This window comes from Hyla sarda, chromosome 1 (assembly GCF_029499605.1).
Source record: "Hyla sarda isolate aHylSar1 chromosome 1, aHylSar1.hap1, whole genome shotgun sequence".
NCBI lineage: Eukaryota > Metazoa > Chordata > Amphibia > Anura > Hylidae > Hyla > Hyla sarda.
Genome location: NC_079189.1, coordinates 592617634 through 592632929, shown reverse-complemented (window position 1 = coordinate 592632929; position 15296 = coordinate 592617634). Strand labels below are relative to the sequence as shown.

The window sequence follows — 15296 nt, the reverse complement described above, 5'->3', positions numbered from 1 at the left end:
TTGGGGCCTGGGTCTAGGAATTTCAATAAAAAAAAAAAAATCAACAATTGTGTGGTTCATTATTTTTGAGAAGAAAGTCTTTAGGTGGTCCACCGTTCTGCCTTATAGAGTCTTCTGAAATGTTGGATATGCGCTTGTGCAGTTGTAAATTAAAAAAAAAATGTATACAATTTTGTTGATTTTGGGGCGGATTGTGAAGCCCTGTGTGTACTGGTGCATCAGCCAATGATTCAGCCAATCAGGCAATAAATGGGTTCCTGATGCCCCAGAGGTGGGGCCTGGGTCTGGGAATTAAAAATGTTTGGATTGCGGGTGCTACAAAAAAAGATGGACATACCCTACTCTGTTCAGTGGAGGGCGCCTGCGGCCCCGGACATCTGAGGGCACAACACACCTGTTATTGCTCGATCTCAGGAGAAGGGGGTTCATCATCGGGAGAAGAGAGTTGCAGGTTGCCCTTGAGTCAGCAAGGCGGTAGCATGGTTGGCAGTCAGCGTGGTGTGGCAGTAGTGGAAATTAGGGGATAAGATGTCAGATCGCCGAGGTCCCGCTGCTGGGGACCCCGGGGATCGTTGCTGCAGCACCCCGCTATCATTACTGCGCAGAGCGAGTTCGCTCTGCACGTAATGACGGGCAATACAGGGGCCGGAGCATCGTTACGTCACGGCTCCGCCCCTCGTGACATCATGGCCCACCCCCGTCAATACAAGTCTATGGGAGGGGGCGTGACGGTCGACACGCCCCCTGCCATAGACTTGCATTAAGGGGACGGGCCGTGATGTCATGCGGGGCTTAGCCATGACGTCACGCTCCTCCGGCCCCTGTATCGCCCGTCATTACGCACAGAGCGAACTCACTCTGTGCAGTAATGATGGCAGGGTGCTGCAGCAGCAATCCCCGGGTTCCCCAGCAGCGGAAACGCGGCGATCTAACATCTTATCCCTTATCCTTTGGATAGGGGATAAGATGCCAGGGGCGGAGTACCCCTTTAACTCTGCTTCATCATTTTGGGCGAAAAAAGTCCTTTGGTGATCTGCTCTATTGGAGACAGATGCGCTTACAAACATATTGAATTAGTTTTTGTAAAAAAATCTCAAACATTGTGTGGTTTATTATTTTTGAGGAGAATGTCTTTGGGTGGTCCACCATCCTGCATTATCGAGTCTTGTGAACTGTTGGATATGCGCTTGTTCTTACACAAAGGTATTTCTTTAAAAATTTTTACAATTTTGTTGTTTTTTGGAGGGGATTGTGAAGCCCGGGTGTGTACTGGTGCATCAGCCAACTCCAGGCTGTGTCCTTCAGGCAATATATGGGTTCCTGATGCCGCAGAGGTGGGGTTTTGGTCTGGAAATTTCAAATTTTTGGATAGCGGGTGCTACCAATGAGAAATCTTTGACAAAAATTTCTCATTGTGTGGATTTTGGAGGGGGGGATTGTGAAGCCCTGGTGTGTACTGGTGCATCAGCCAACTCCAGGCTGTGTCTTTCAGGCAATATATGGGTTACTGATGCCGCAGAGGTGGGGCCTGGGTGTGTTAATTTCACATTTTTGGATAGTGGGTGCTACCAATGAGAAATCTTTGTCAAAAATTTCATATATACTGTGGCATCAACCAACTCCACGCTGTCCATTCAGCCACTAAATGGTCTCCTCTTGCTGCCAACATGTCCACGCTATATCATTCAGTCACTATATGGTCTCCTGACACTGATGCCACCACCAGGCTCTGTAATTGTGCTGCTGTGCGGCAGTGATTCTAAGAGCGATGCCGGTAATCTGCATGCTATTCTGAATAACAGTATTATTTCACTACCCCGGCACACTCCATATGCGTTTTAGGACACAGCAAAGTGTTCTATACCCCTATAGAGGCTGTATGTAGGCTAGAAATAGCCTTTTTTTTTATATCGATTAGCCGCGAATAAATTCGGATCGAAACAAACATTTCGGGAAAATTTGGCGAATCGGCCGAATCGAATTTTTGAAAAGTTCGCTCATCTCTACTCCTCTTCTTCTGTGCATTGTAGTGCGCCAGCAGAGCACTTGATGTCAACACATGGGGTATTTCCATACTCAGAAGAAATGGGGTTACAAATTTCGGGGGTAATTTTCTCCTATTACCCCTTGTAGAAATGTAAAATTTGGGGAAAAACTGCATTTTTGTGATTTTTTTTTTTCATTTACACATCCAAATTTAACAAAAAGTTGTTAAACACCTGTGGGGTGTTAAGGCTCACTGTACCCCTTGTTACGATCCTTAAGGGGTGTAGTTTCCAAAATAGTGTGCCACATGTTTTTTTTTTTGCTCTTCTGGCACCATAGGGGCTTCCTAAATGTGACATGCCCCCCAAAAACTATTTCAGCAAAATTTACTTTCCTAAAAGTGACTCCTTCTCTTCTGAGCATTGTAGTTCATCCGCAGAGAATTTTACATCCTAACATGGGGTATTTCCATACTCAGAAGAGATGGGATTACATATTTTGGGGGTCATTTTCTCCCATTCCCTTTGCAAAAATGGTAAATTTGGGGGGAAAACTGCACTTCGGTGAAATTTTTTTATTTTTCATTTACACATCCGACTCGTCAAGCACCTGTGGGGTGTTAAGGCTCACTGGACCCCTTGTTACGTGCCTTGAGGGGTGTAGTTTCCAAAATAGTATGCCATGTAAGCCCCACCATAGGGGCTTCCTAAATGCAACATATCCCCCAAAAACCATTTCAGCAAAATTCACTCTCCAAAATCCCATTGTCGCTCCTTCCCTTCTGAGCCCTCTACTGCGCCCGCTGAACACTTGACATACACATTTGAGGTATTTCCATACTCGAGAGAAATTGGGTTACAAATTTTGGGGGGCTTTTTCTCCTATTACCCCTTGTAAAATGTCAAAAACTGGGTCTACAAGAACATGCGAGTGTAAAAAATGAATATTTTGAATTTCCTCCTTCACTTTGCTGCTATTCCTGAGAAACACCTAAAGGGTTAACAAACTTACTGAATGTCATTTTGAATACTTTGAGGGGTGCAGTTTTTATAATGGGGTCATTTGTGGGGAATTTCTAATATGAAGGCCCTTCAAATCCACTTCAAAACTGAACTGGTCCCTGAAAAATTCCGATTTTGAAAATTTTGTGAAAAATTGGAAAATTGCTTCTGATCTTTTAATCCCTCTGATGTTTTACCAAAAGTAAAAACCTGCCAACTTTATGATGCAAACATATAGTAGAAATATTGTATTTGTAAATCAATATATAATTTATTTGGAATGTCTGATTTCCTTACAAGCAGAGAGCTTCAAAGTTAGAAAAATGCAAGATTTTCTATTTTTTCATTGAATTTTGGAATTTTTCACCAAGAAATGATGCAAGTATCGACAAAAATTTACCACTAACATAAAGTAGAATATGTCACGAAAAAACAATGTCGGAATCAGAATGAAAAGTAAAAACATCCCAGAGTTATTAATACTTAAAGTGACAGTGATCAGAATTGCAAAAAATGCTCCCGTCCTTAGGGTTATAATGGGCTCCGTCCCCAAGGAGTTAAGAGGGAAAAACATGACATATATTTAACCCCAACCTAAATGTACCTTATGTTTATTTTCTACCTAAGGTACATAAAGACCGAAAAAAAATACATCAGAGGAACTTCATTTTGGAGGCAATTAACCCCTTCCCGACCTATGACATACCTGTACGTCATGGGTGGCAAGGTGTTCCCGACCCATGACATACAGGTACGTCATGAACATTACTGCCGCTACTCGCGGCATCCCGCAGCGCCCGGTAAGATGGTGGCTATCACTGATAGCCAGCCATCTTACCATGCGACCACGGGGGGTTTCATCCCCCACCCCCCCCAGCGATCGCTGCTATCAGCTGGTCAAATCTGACTAGCTGATAGCAGCGTTTCGCTATCAGAATACTTAGCAGCGCGGTGTGTGAGTCCCGATCACGGGGATCGGGACACACACCGCTCTGCTAAGTGTCCCTGACCTGTCCCCCGGCGTCACTTACCCGTCCGAGCAGTGTCCCGAGCGGTCCCGGCGCGAGCGGCGTCCTCCATGCGGTCCCGGCGGCGCTGCGTCCCGGAGGTGAGTTTCCGGCAGCAGTGCGGCATCTTCATTGGCAGCAGTGAGATCGCCATAAAGCGATCTCACTGCTGCCTCGGGGAGTTTCAAAACTGCAACTCCCAGCATGCCCAGACAGCCTTTGGCTTTCTGGGCATGCTGGGAGTTGTAGTTTTGCAACATCTGGAGGTCCTCAGTTTGGAGACCACTGTATAATGGTCTCCAATCTGTGCTCTTCCAGATGTTGCAAAATTACAAATCTCAGCATGCTCAGTCTGTCCAGGCATGCTGGGAGTTGTAGTTCTCTAACATCTGGAAGAGCACAGATTGGAGACCATTATACAGTGGTCTCCAAACTGTGGACCTCCAGATGTTGCAAAACTACAACTCCCAGCATGCCCAGACTGCCCAAGCATGCTGGAAGTTGTAGTTCGGCAACATCTGATCCTTCAGATATTGCCGAACTACAACTTCCAGCATGCCTGGGCAGTCTGGGCATGCTGGGAGTTGTAGTTTTGCAACAACTGGAGGCACACTAGTTGGGAAACATTGTCCATTTCCTACCTCAGTGCCTCCAGCTGTTGCAATTGTTGCAAAACTATAACTCCCAGCATGCACTGACAGACCATGCATGCTGGGAATTGTAGTTTTGCAACAGCTGGAGGCACACTGGTTTGGAAACACTAAGTTTGGTTGCAAAACACTTGAAAGTTTATTACTTAACTTAGTGTTTCCAAACCAGTGTTCCTCCAGCTGTTGCAAAACTACAACTCCCAGCATGCACGGACAGCCAAAGGGCATGCTCAGAGTTTGCAACAGCTGGATGTTTGCCCCATCCCCCCAATGTGAATGTACAGGGTACACTCACATGGGCGGAGGTTTACAGTGAGTGCTGCAAGTTTGAGATGGAGCAAATTTTGCGCTGCAGCTCAAACTTCCAGCGGCAAACTTGCTGTGAACCTCTGCCCATGTGACTGTACCCTAAAAACACTACACTACACTGACACTAACCTAAAATAAAAAGTAAAAAACACTACATATACACATACCCCTACACAGCCCCCCCTCCCCCAAAAAAATGAAAAACATCTGGTACGCTACTGTTTCCAAAACAGAGCCTCCAGCTGTTGCAAAATAATAACTCCCAGTATTGCCGGACAGCCATTGACTGTCCAGGCATGCTGGGAGTTTTGCAACAGCTGGAGGCACCCTGTTTGGGAATCATTGGCATAGAATACCCCTATGTCCACCCCTATGCAAATCCCTAATTCAGGCCTCAAATGCGCATGGCGCTCTCTCACTTTGGAGCCCTGTCGTATTTCAGGGCAACAGTTTTGGGACACATATGGGGTATCGCCGTACTCGGGAGAAATTGACTTACAAATTTTGGGGGGCTTTTTCTTCTTTAACCCCTTATGAAAAGGTGAAGTTGGGGTCTACACCAGCATGTTAGTGTAAAAAAATAAAATTTTTACACTGACATGCTGGTGTTGCCCTATACTTTTCATTTTCACAAGAGGTAAAAGGGAAAAAAGACCCTCTAAATTTGTAATGCAATTTCTCCCAAGTACGGAGATACCCCATATGTGGGCGCAAAGTGCTCTGGGGGCGCACAACAAGGCCCAGAAGGGAGAGTGCACCATGTACATTTGAGGCGATTTGCACAGGGGTGGCTGATTGTTACAGCAGTTCTGACAAACGCAAAACAATAAATATCCATATGTGACCCCATTTTGGAAACTACACCCTTCACGGAATGTAATAAGAGGTACAGTGAGCATTTACACCCCACTGGTGTATGACAGATTTTTGGAACAGTGGTCTGTGAAAATGAAAAATAAAATTTTTGATTTGCACAGTCCACTGTTTCAAATATCTGTCAAACGCCAGTGGGGTGTAAATGCTCACTGCACCCCTTATTAAATTCCATGAGGGGTATTGTTTCCAAAATGGGGTCACATGTGGGGGGGTCCCCTGTTCTGGCACCATAGGGGCTTCCTAAATGGGACATTCCCCCCAAAAACCATTTCAGAAAAACTCACTCTCCAAAATCCCATTGTCGCTCCTTCCCTTCTGAGCCCTCTACTGCGCCTGCCGAACACTTTACATATGCATATGAGGTATTTCCTTACTCGAGAGAAATTGGGTTACAAATTTTAGGGTGATTTCTCTCCAATTACCCCTTGTAAAAATTCAAAAATTGGGTCTACAAGAAAATGTGTAAAAAATGAAGATTTAGAATTTTCTCCTTCACTTTGCTGCTATTCCTGTGAAACACCTAAAGGGTTAAAACACTTACTGAATGTCATTTTGAATACTTTGGGGGGGGGGGGTGCAGTTTTTATAATGGGGTCATTTATGGGGTATTTCTAATATGAAGACCCTTAAAATCCACTTCCAACCTGAACTGGGCCCTGAAAAATTACGATTTTGAAAATCTTGAGAAAAATTGGAAAATTGCTGCGGAACTTTGAAGCCCTCTGATGTTTTCCAAAAGTAAAAACTTGTCAATTTTTTTATGCAGACACAAAGTAGACATATTGTATATGTGAATCAATATGTAATTTATTTAGAATATCCATTTTCCTTTCAAGCAGAGACTTTCAAAGTTAGAAAAATGCTAAATTTTCAAAATTTTCATGAAATTTTTAGATTTTTTACCAAGAAAGGATGCAAATATCAGTGAAATTTTACCAATAACATAAAGTAGAATATGTCACGAAAAAACAATTTCGGAATCAGAATGATAAGTAAAAGCATTCCAGAGTTATTAATGTTTAAAGTGACAGTGGTCAGATTTTCAAAAAATGCCCAGGTCCTGAAGGTGAAAATGGGCTGGATCATGAAGGGTTTAAAGGAGTAGTCCAGTGCTGAAAAACATCCCCTATCCCAAGGGTAGGGGATAAGTTTCAGATTGCGAGGGGTCCGACCGCTGGGGGGCCCCCGCGATCTCCTGTACGGGGCCCTGGCTAGCTGGCCAGATAGCGCGTGTTGACCACCAGACGAAGCGGCAGCCGACACGCCCCTTCAAAAAAAGCGCTATGGCAGAGCCAGAGATTGCCAAAGGCAGAGCTGCATCAGTCCCCCCAAAAATTTGAGTTCCTGGATTTAAATATCTATATTCAGGATGGCTGTTTGCATACTGCCACCAATTTTAAGGAACTACCTCGACTTTAACAGTTGCCATCGGAAACAATGGAAGAAGAACATTCCATTCGGTCAAATGAAAAGAATCCGGAGGAATTGTTCTTCCACACAAAAATGCCAGCAACAACTAGATAACCTGGAGAATCGTTTTAAACAAAAAGTTTATCCCAAACCCCTTATACAAGGAGCACGCCAGAGAGTGGACGAATTAGAACAAAGTGCTTGATTGAAAAATAATAAACAGGGTAATGCAGAGGGAGGTTATAATGCTGAATTTGATTCTGGTTTTCTAACTACCGTATATACTCGAGTATAAGCCGACCAGAATATAAGCCGAGGCCCCTAATTTTACCCCCCTCCCCCCCCCCCCCAAAAAAAAAAATGTAAATAAAAAAAATAAGTTATTGACTCGACTATAAGCCTAGGGTGGGAAATACCTCATCCCCCCATGTAATCATCCAGACCCCCGTCATCATCCCCCCCCCCTTCATCATCACCGCCTGTCAATCCCTTCATCAGTGGTTTTCAACCTGCGGACCTCTAGATGTTGCAAAACTACAACCCCCAGCATGCCCGGACAGCCATCGGCTGTCTGGGCATGCTGGGAGTTGTAGTTTTGAAACCTCTGGAGGTCCGCAGGTTGAAGACCACTGCGGCCTTCATCATCATCCCCCCCTTAATCATCATCCCCCTCCCTTTCATCATCACCGCCTGTCAATCCCTTCATCAGTGGTCTTCAACCTGCGGACCTCCAGATGTTGCAGAACCACAACTCCCAGCATGCCCAGACAGCTATCGGCTGTCCGGGCATGCTGGGAGTTGTAGTTTTGAAACCTCTGGAGGTCCGCAGGTTGAAGACCACTGCGGCCTTCATCATCATCCCCCCCTTAATCATCATCCCCCTCCCTTTCATCATCACCGCCTGTCAATCCCTTCATCAGTGGTCTTCAACCTGCGGACCTCCAGATGTTGCAGAACCACAACTCCCAGCATGCCCAGACAGCTATCGGCTGTCCCTGCATGCTGGGAGTTGTAGTTTTGAAACCTCTGGAGGTCCGCAGGTTGAAGACCACTGCGGCCTTCATCATCATCCCCCCCTTAATCATCATCCCCCTCCCTTTCATCATCACCGCCTGTCAATCCCTTCATCAGTGGTCTTCAATGCTGGGAGTTGTAGTTTTGAAACCTCTGGAGGTCGGCAGGTTGAAGACCACTGTGGCCTTTTTGTTTTGTACTCACCTTCCCTTGGCAGGAAGTTAGGGTGAGCTGGTCCTAGTGATGTTGCCTTGACGACGACGCACAGGGACGTTGCGCATGAAGAGGGCCCTCCGGTGAAAATGGACAGCCCGGAACGAGTATCCCTCCCCACCGGATGGTCCCTGCAGCATAGATGGCCCGGACCAGCTCACCCTAACTTCCCGCTGTGGGGGGGGGTGAGTACAAAACAAAAGAGGGGGGGGGGGGCCTGGATGATGACGAAGGCCGAAGTGGTCTTCAACCTGCGGACCTCCAGAGGTTTCATAACTACAACACCCAGCATGCCCAGACAGCCGATGGCTGTCTGGGCATGATGGGAGTTGTAGTTTTACAACATCTGGCGGTCTGCAGGTTGAAGACCACTGAAAAGGGATTGACAGGCGGAGAGATCACTCGAGTATAAGCCGAGGGGGGCGTTTTCAGCACGAAAAATGGTGCTGAAAAACTCGGCTTATACTCGAGTAAATACGGTAGGTATTACACGTCACACACCAATATTTTTTTTTTATTTTTTTTTATTTTTTTGTACAGGTAATATTACCAGCTCATATTATTTTTTTTATGGTTTTTCCGTGTCCTGTGCAGTATCTCTCCCAGAAGTCCACTTGATGGCCCACGTGGTGGTCTACACCCCGAAGTCATCAATTCTTACTCTAAGAGAGAGTTTGCAGCTGTTCCTGGAGACGGTTAACATTAACCTCTGCATGGTGGAATAATAGGTCACGATGTTTATCAGGATCAGTAGAAGCATCACCCACTCGATGATTATGGTGGTGATTTCACGGATCTCGTCCCAGTCTTCATCATCATAGAATAATTCCTGTAATGTTTTATATCCAAAGTAGAAAATTGCGCAGGTAAAAGCCAGGCCACAGCAGGTGCATCTACTATGGTGGATGACTTTGTTTGCTCCTGGTAATTTATACATCTGGATGGACTGCCCAAGGTAGTATAAGGCTTCACATGTAATGGAAATTACCATGCTGACAAAGTGTATCCTGGGATATTCTTCGGGGGACAATACATGCATGAAAGCTGTACCAAAACAGGAGGCCCACACAATGGCGAGCAGGATCCTCTGGATCAGGACCTGATGACCCCTGAACTCTTCAGTATGCATAACCATATACTTATAAATAAGAAAGGTTAGTACCAAAGTGCCAATGGATGTCCCTATGAAACCAATTCTCAATAATATGTTTTCGGGAAAGAAATTTCCCACGTCACTGTGAAGGAAAAGAAACCAATGTTATTGTGGATATTTCCTCACTCCCAACCCATGAAATAAGAATCTTGTGCTTGTTTATCTTACCTGATGTGCATCAGTGGCGAGGCGGCATGGCCGAGGACGACCGTCACGATGTAGCTGGTGGCAAGCCAGGCCGCACACCAAAACGCCAACAGAAGGGGGACGAACCCCAAACCTTTTAGCTCCATCTCAGTCAAGAAGAAGAAATAGAAGTTGCTAATCGCACTGCACCAATCTACAGAATGAAGGCTCGGGCGGCTGTCAGTGGAATGTCAGGACTCCAGCTGTCTATGACATCACATGTCTGATGTCACGATGACTGCTTGTTTCTTAGAGCTGCCATGATTTAGTATCTGCTATGGACAGAACCTGATGTTTCTACTATGGACCTTACAGACCCCAGAACCCAAGTAATTAGTGCAGGGGCTCCATTTTTATCATCTCATATTTCACATTATTTGAGTTCCATGGCTCGGATACATTTGCACCCTCTATAGCAGTGGTCTCTAAGCTGTGAACCCCCAACCGCTGCAAAACCACAACTCCCAGCATGCCCGGACAGCAACTTTGCATAAGGAAATAGTCTAATTAAACTTTTCTTATATATAGACTCCCCGACATCTCCAAGGATAAGCATCTAAGGGTCTCGTTCGATCTTAATGTTATACCTTTTTTCAATAAGATCGATGATTCCAAAATGTATGAATAAAGGAATAATTCCATATAAGATACAAAAAGTTAGCATCCTCCATTTCTGGAAAAGTTTCTGAGTTGCCCAAAGCAACCAATCAGATTGCTTCCTTCATTTTTCAGAGGTCTTTTCAAAAATGAAAGAAGCAATCTGATTGGTTGCTATGGGCAACTGCATAACTCTTCCTCTACACTGGTTTTGATGAATCTCCCCCATAGAGAGAGATTTATCAAAACCTGACCAGTGGAAAAGCTGCTGAGATGCCCATAGCAACCAATCAGATTACTTCTTTTATTCTTGAAAAAGCCTATGAAAAATTAAAGAAGCGATCTGATTGGTTGCTATGGGCAACTCAGAAACTTTTCCTCTGGACAGGTTTTGGGTTTTGATAAATCTTCCTCTATGGGGGAAATTGAGCAAAACCAGTGCAGATGAAGAGTTGTGCTGTTGCCCATAGCAACCAATCAGATTGCTTCTTTCATTTTTGAAAAGGCCTCTGAAAAATGAAGAAAGCAATCTGATTGGTTGCTATGGGCAACTCAGAAACTTTTCCAGGAAAGTAAAGTTTAACCACAACCAGGGGCGGATCCAGAGTCTAGTCTCGGGAGGGGCACTATTAGAGAATTTTGCATTGGCGGACAGAAAATAAGGTGTTTCTTAACCCCTTAAGGACGCAACCCTTTTTCACCTTAAGGACTGGGCCCTTTTTCGCAATTCTGACCACCGTCACTTTACGAATTAATAACGCGAAAACACTTTTACCGAATATTCTGATTCTGAGATTGTTTTTTCGTGACATATTCTATTTTATTTTGGTGGTAAATTTTCGGCGTTACTTGCATCCTTTTTTGGTGAAAAATCCCCAAATTTAATGAAAATTTTGAAAATTTTGCATTTTTCTAACATTGAAGCTCTCTACTTGTAAGGAAAATTGATATTCACAATAAATTTTATTTTTCTTCACAAGTACAATATGTTCACTTTATGTTGGCATCATAAAATGGACATATTTTTGCTCTTTTTTAAAAATTAGAGGGCTTCAAAGTGGAGAAGCAATTTTCAAAAATTTCATGAAAATTGCTAAATCTGAAGGGACAGATGTTACAGAACTACAACTATTTAAATAAAAAAATAAAAAAAAACATATAGGGTTCCCCGTATTTTCATTCTCAGCACAATACCAACCAAACAGCAACAGCCTGATGTTACCTGGGTGGGCGGGGACCATTGTTACTGGCCCTCCCCAGCCTAAATAACGCCAGCCTGTTACCGCCTAGGCCCAGGAGCACAATTTTTGACGCTCCGGGCCAGTTGGTACCGACTCTTCCCGGCACCCCTGTGGCGGTGGGTACCGGGGTAATAATTGGGGGTTAGCGCTAGCTGTTTTTGGGGCTAGCGCTAAGCCCTGGCTTAGTAATGGATTCAGTCAATAAGACCAGCTTCCACTACTAACCCTGAAAATTCATAAAAAAAAACACAACACATTGGAAAAATTATTTTATTTAAAAAAACACTCCCCCACAGCCCTCGTTAACCATTTTATTAAAAGAAAAAATAATAATCCACCGTAATCCATCGAATCCGCAGTAATCCTCTGCATACACGGATCTGAAACGAGAAGAAACAAAACACAAAAAAATGGTTATGACATTTTTGCCGCTGTCCGCTGGCGAGAGCACTCATGATACAATGTCTACCCAAACAGGGAGCCACCAATTGGTGCAAAACTACAACTCCTAGCATGCCCAGACAACCTTTGGCTGTCTGGGCATGCTGGGAGTTGTAGTTTAGCAACAGCTGGAGTCTCCCTGTCTGGGTAGACACTGCCAGAAGGGTCTGTTCACATTATACAAAACGGACAAAGTGAACAGAGCTTCAGATTAACTAGCCTTGTTCCCTTCTGTAGCCCCGCCCCCCTAATGACATCATCACTAGGGGCGGAGCTACACGGACCTGCCCTGTACTCGAAAGAAGTAAGCGGACTTCGTCTTCTGTATACACTATATACAGCTATCTATAGATAGCTGTATATAGTGTATACCGCCCAAAGGGTTAACCTACAGTGTCCAGCAGTGTAAGTTCACTCTTCCCTTGCTGGGCTTGCGCATAGCGCACAGCTCAGCAAGGGGTTAAGTGAGCCAGCAATGTGTATACTGTATACACATTGCAGGCTCACTGTAAGTTATTGCTGGGCAGTAGATATACCATGTATACCTACGGCTCAGCGTCAGCTGTTCTCCCAGCTCTGTAGCCATGAGAACAGCTGATCCCGACATTCACATCAGGACATTGCAGAAGGTGTCAGGAGGAGTGACATCCGCTGGGATCTGTCCCTTACTGCAGGTACTAATAGTCCCAACTAGTGTTGAGCGGCATAGGCCATATTCGAATTCGCGAATATTCGCGAATATATGGACGAATACAGTATTCGTCATATATTCGCGAATATTTGCATATTCGTAATATTCTCGTTTTATTGTCGCATATGTGAAAAATTCGCATATGCGATAATTAACATATGCATAAATCAGCATATACAAAAACCATCGTAAGCGAAAATTCGCATATACGAAAATTAGCATATGCAAATTTTCGCATATGCGAAAATCCGTACACCAGTCTCACACAGTAGTATTAGAGCCTTCTTTACACCACACAAGCTGGAAACAGAGAGGGATGATCACTGTGATGTGTACTGTGATTTAAAAAAAAAAAAAAAAAAAGAATATCCGAATTACGAATATATAGTGCTATATTCGCGATTATTCGCGAATTCACGAATAAAATTCGCATTGCAAATATTCGCGAGCAACACTAGTCCCAACATGGAGCACACTCTGCTCCATGCTGGGAGCTGTAGTACCTGCATTAATAGACATATCGTAGCGAGACATATCACAGCTCTGCGGGAAATATGAATATGTATATATATACGTGAGTGCAGGGGACCATAGAAGAGCTGCCGCCCCATCTATACAAGAAGATCGCAAGGGACCCCAGCGATCTGTCAATTAGTACAGGTAACTACTACTCCCAACATGGAAGAGTGTGTTCCATGCTGGGAGTTGTAGTACTACCTAAAAAATGTTTTTAAAAAAAAGTGAAAAACACGCACACACTACATTTTCATTATTGTCGGCTACATTTTTAGTGCTTTACCCGCTCACATAAATTGATCCCTGTTTAAAAATTAATAAACATTTCATAATAAAAAAGATACATTTCGTTAGATACAATTTTTTCCATCACTACTGTATCTTTTTTATTATGATTTTTTTATGGTACCCTATGAAATTTTAATAAAAAAAGGCATCTCCATAATTTTTTAGGATCACTAAAGTCCAAAAAAAAAATAAAAAGAATTACCGAATGTACCTGAATACCGAATGTATCCAAAAAAAATCAACCCCAAACACCCGAATACCGAATGTATCCGAAAAAAAATCAGCCCCGAACACCCGAATACTGAATGTATCCAAAGAATCAAAACCGAAAATATTGCCGAACCGAAAAGTTTTTTCCAAAACGAAAAAACGAAACGAAACAAAACAAAAAATTTTGTAGTGCACAAGTCTAATGTGTGGCAGTGACTGGGACACAATGTCAATGACAGAAAGGTAATATATTATTAATATTTATGACAAGTAATATTCTTAACCCCTTAAGGACCCATGACGTATGCATACGTCATGGTCTTTTCCTGGTCTCCGCCGCTCACCCGGTGGAGATCGCAAGCGGATCCCTGCTGAAATCCTTCAGCAGGGATCCAGGGCAAACGCCGAGGGGGGCCATGTAGGCCCCCCATGTCGGTGATCGCCGTAAATCGCTAGGGAAATCGCCCCTGCGATCTGCGGCGATACCGGGCTGATCTGGTCTCTGGAACCCGACCGCCCGGTAATTTTGCATGATCTAGGCTGTCACAGAAGGCCAGGACCATGCTAAAGTATAGGAGCGAGGTGCCAACTCCTCCTATCCCCTGCGATTCTTCGGTTAGCTAACCGACCAATCGCACGGGGTGGGTGGGGGGCGGTTACTTCCTCCCGCCCTGCCCGGCCCCTGGAAGTCCGGAGAGGACAGGAGGAAGACCGGAGGACGCGACGGGGGAGTGCTGGGGCCTGGCCCCGGTACTTACCTCGTCCCTGAAGACCCGGATCCCAGCGATGAAGACGGCGGCGGCGGCGACAGGTGAGTGGATCTTCAGCCGCGGTCGGGCCCTTTACAGCAATGCACGTCGCCATAAAGCCCTGTATACTACAACTCCCAGCATGCCCAGACAGCCCTTGGAGTTTTGCAACATCTGTAGGTCCGCAGTTTTGGGACCACTGTGCCCTTCCAGATGTTGCAAAACTACACATGCTCAGCATGCCCTTACTGTTCAGTCATGCTGGGAGTTGTAGTTCTGTAACATCTGGCCCTTCAGATGTTGCAGAATTACAACTCCCAGCATGCCTGGACAGTTTTGGCATACTTGGAGTTGTAGTTTTGCAACATCTGGAAGGGCACAGATTGGGAACCACTGTATTAGTAGTCTGCAAACTGTAGTCCTCCAGATGTTGCAAAACTACAACTCCAAGTATGCTGGGAGATGTAGTTCGGCAACATCTGGCTCTAAAGATGTCGCCGAACTACTACTTCCAGCATGCCTGAGAAGGTTTGGAGTTGTGGTTTTGCAACAACTGGAGGAACACTGGTTGGGAAACATTGTCTGTTTCCTAACTCAGCGTTTCCCAACCCGTGTGCCTCCAGCTGTTGCAAAACTACAACTACCAGCATGCACTGATAGACTGTGCATGCTGGGAGTTGTAGTTTTGCAACAGCTGGAGATTCACATGGGCAGGGGCTTAAAGTGAGTATCAGGCTGCAAGTTTGCGATGCAGCAAA

The 15296-nt window shown here is 44.7% G+C and overlaps 1 protein-coding gene across 1 annotated transcript; it reads right to left on the bottom strand.

The window, feature by feature from the left end:
• Positions 1-9025: 9025 nt before the first annotated feature.
• On the bottom strand, positions 9026-9942 carry LOC130312266 (DNA damage-regulated autophagy modulator protein 1-like). Its single transcript, XM_056552567.1, has 2 exons — positions 9788-9942; positions 9026-9701 (listed from the first exon to the last, which is right to left on the bottom strand). Exons 1-2 carry the CDS (start codon positions 9910-9912, stop codon positions 9101-9103), a joined length of 726 nt encoding a protein of 241 aa, XP_056408542.1. The 5' UTR covers positions 9913-9942; the 3' UTR covers positions 9026-9100.
• Positions 9943-15296: the final 5354 nt, after the last annotated feature.

Excerpts from the sequence above, each read along its gene's own strand:
- LOC130312266 (XM_056552567.1), bottom strand. The coding sequence starts at position 9,912 with ATGGAGCTAAAAGGTTTGGGGTTCGTCCCCCTTCTGTTGGCGTTTTGG. Across the intron at positions 9,702-9,787 it reads TCGCCACTGATGCACATCAG|TGACGTGGGAAATTTCTTTC; the intron begins GTAAGATAAACA and ends TTTCCTTCACAG.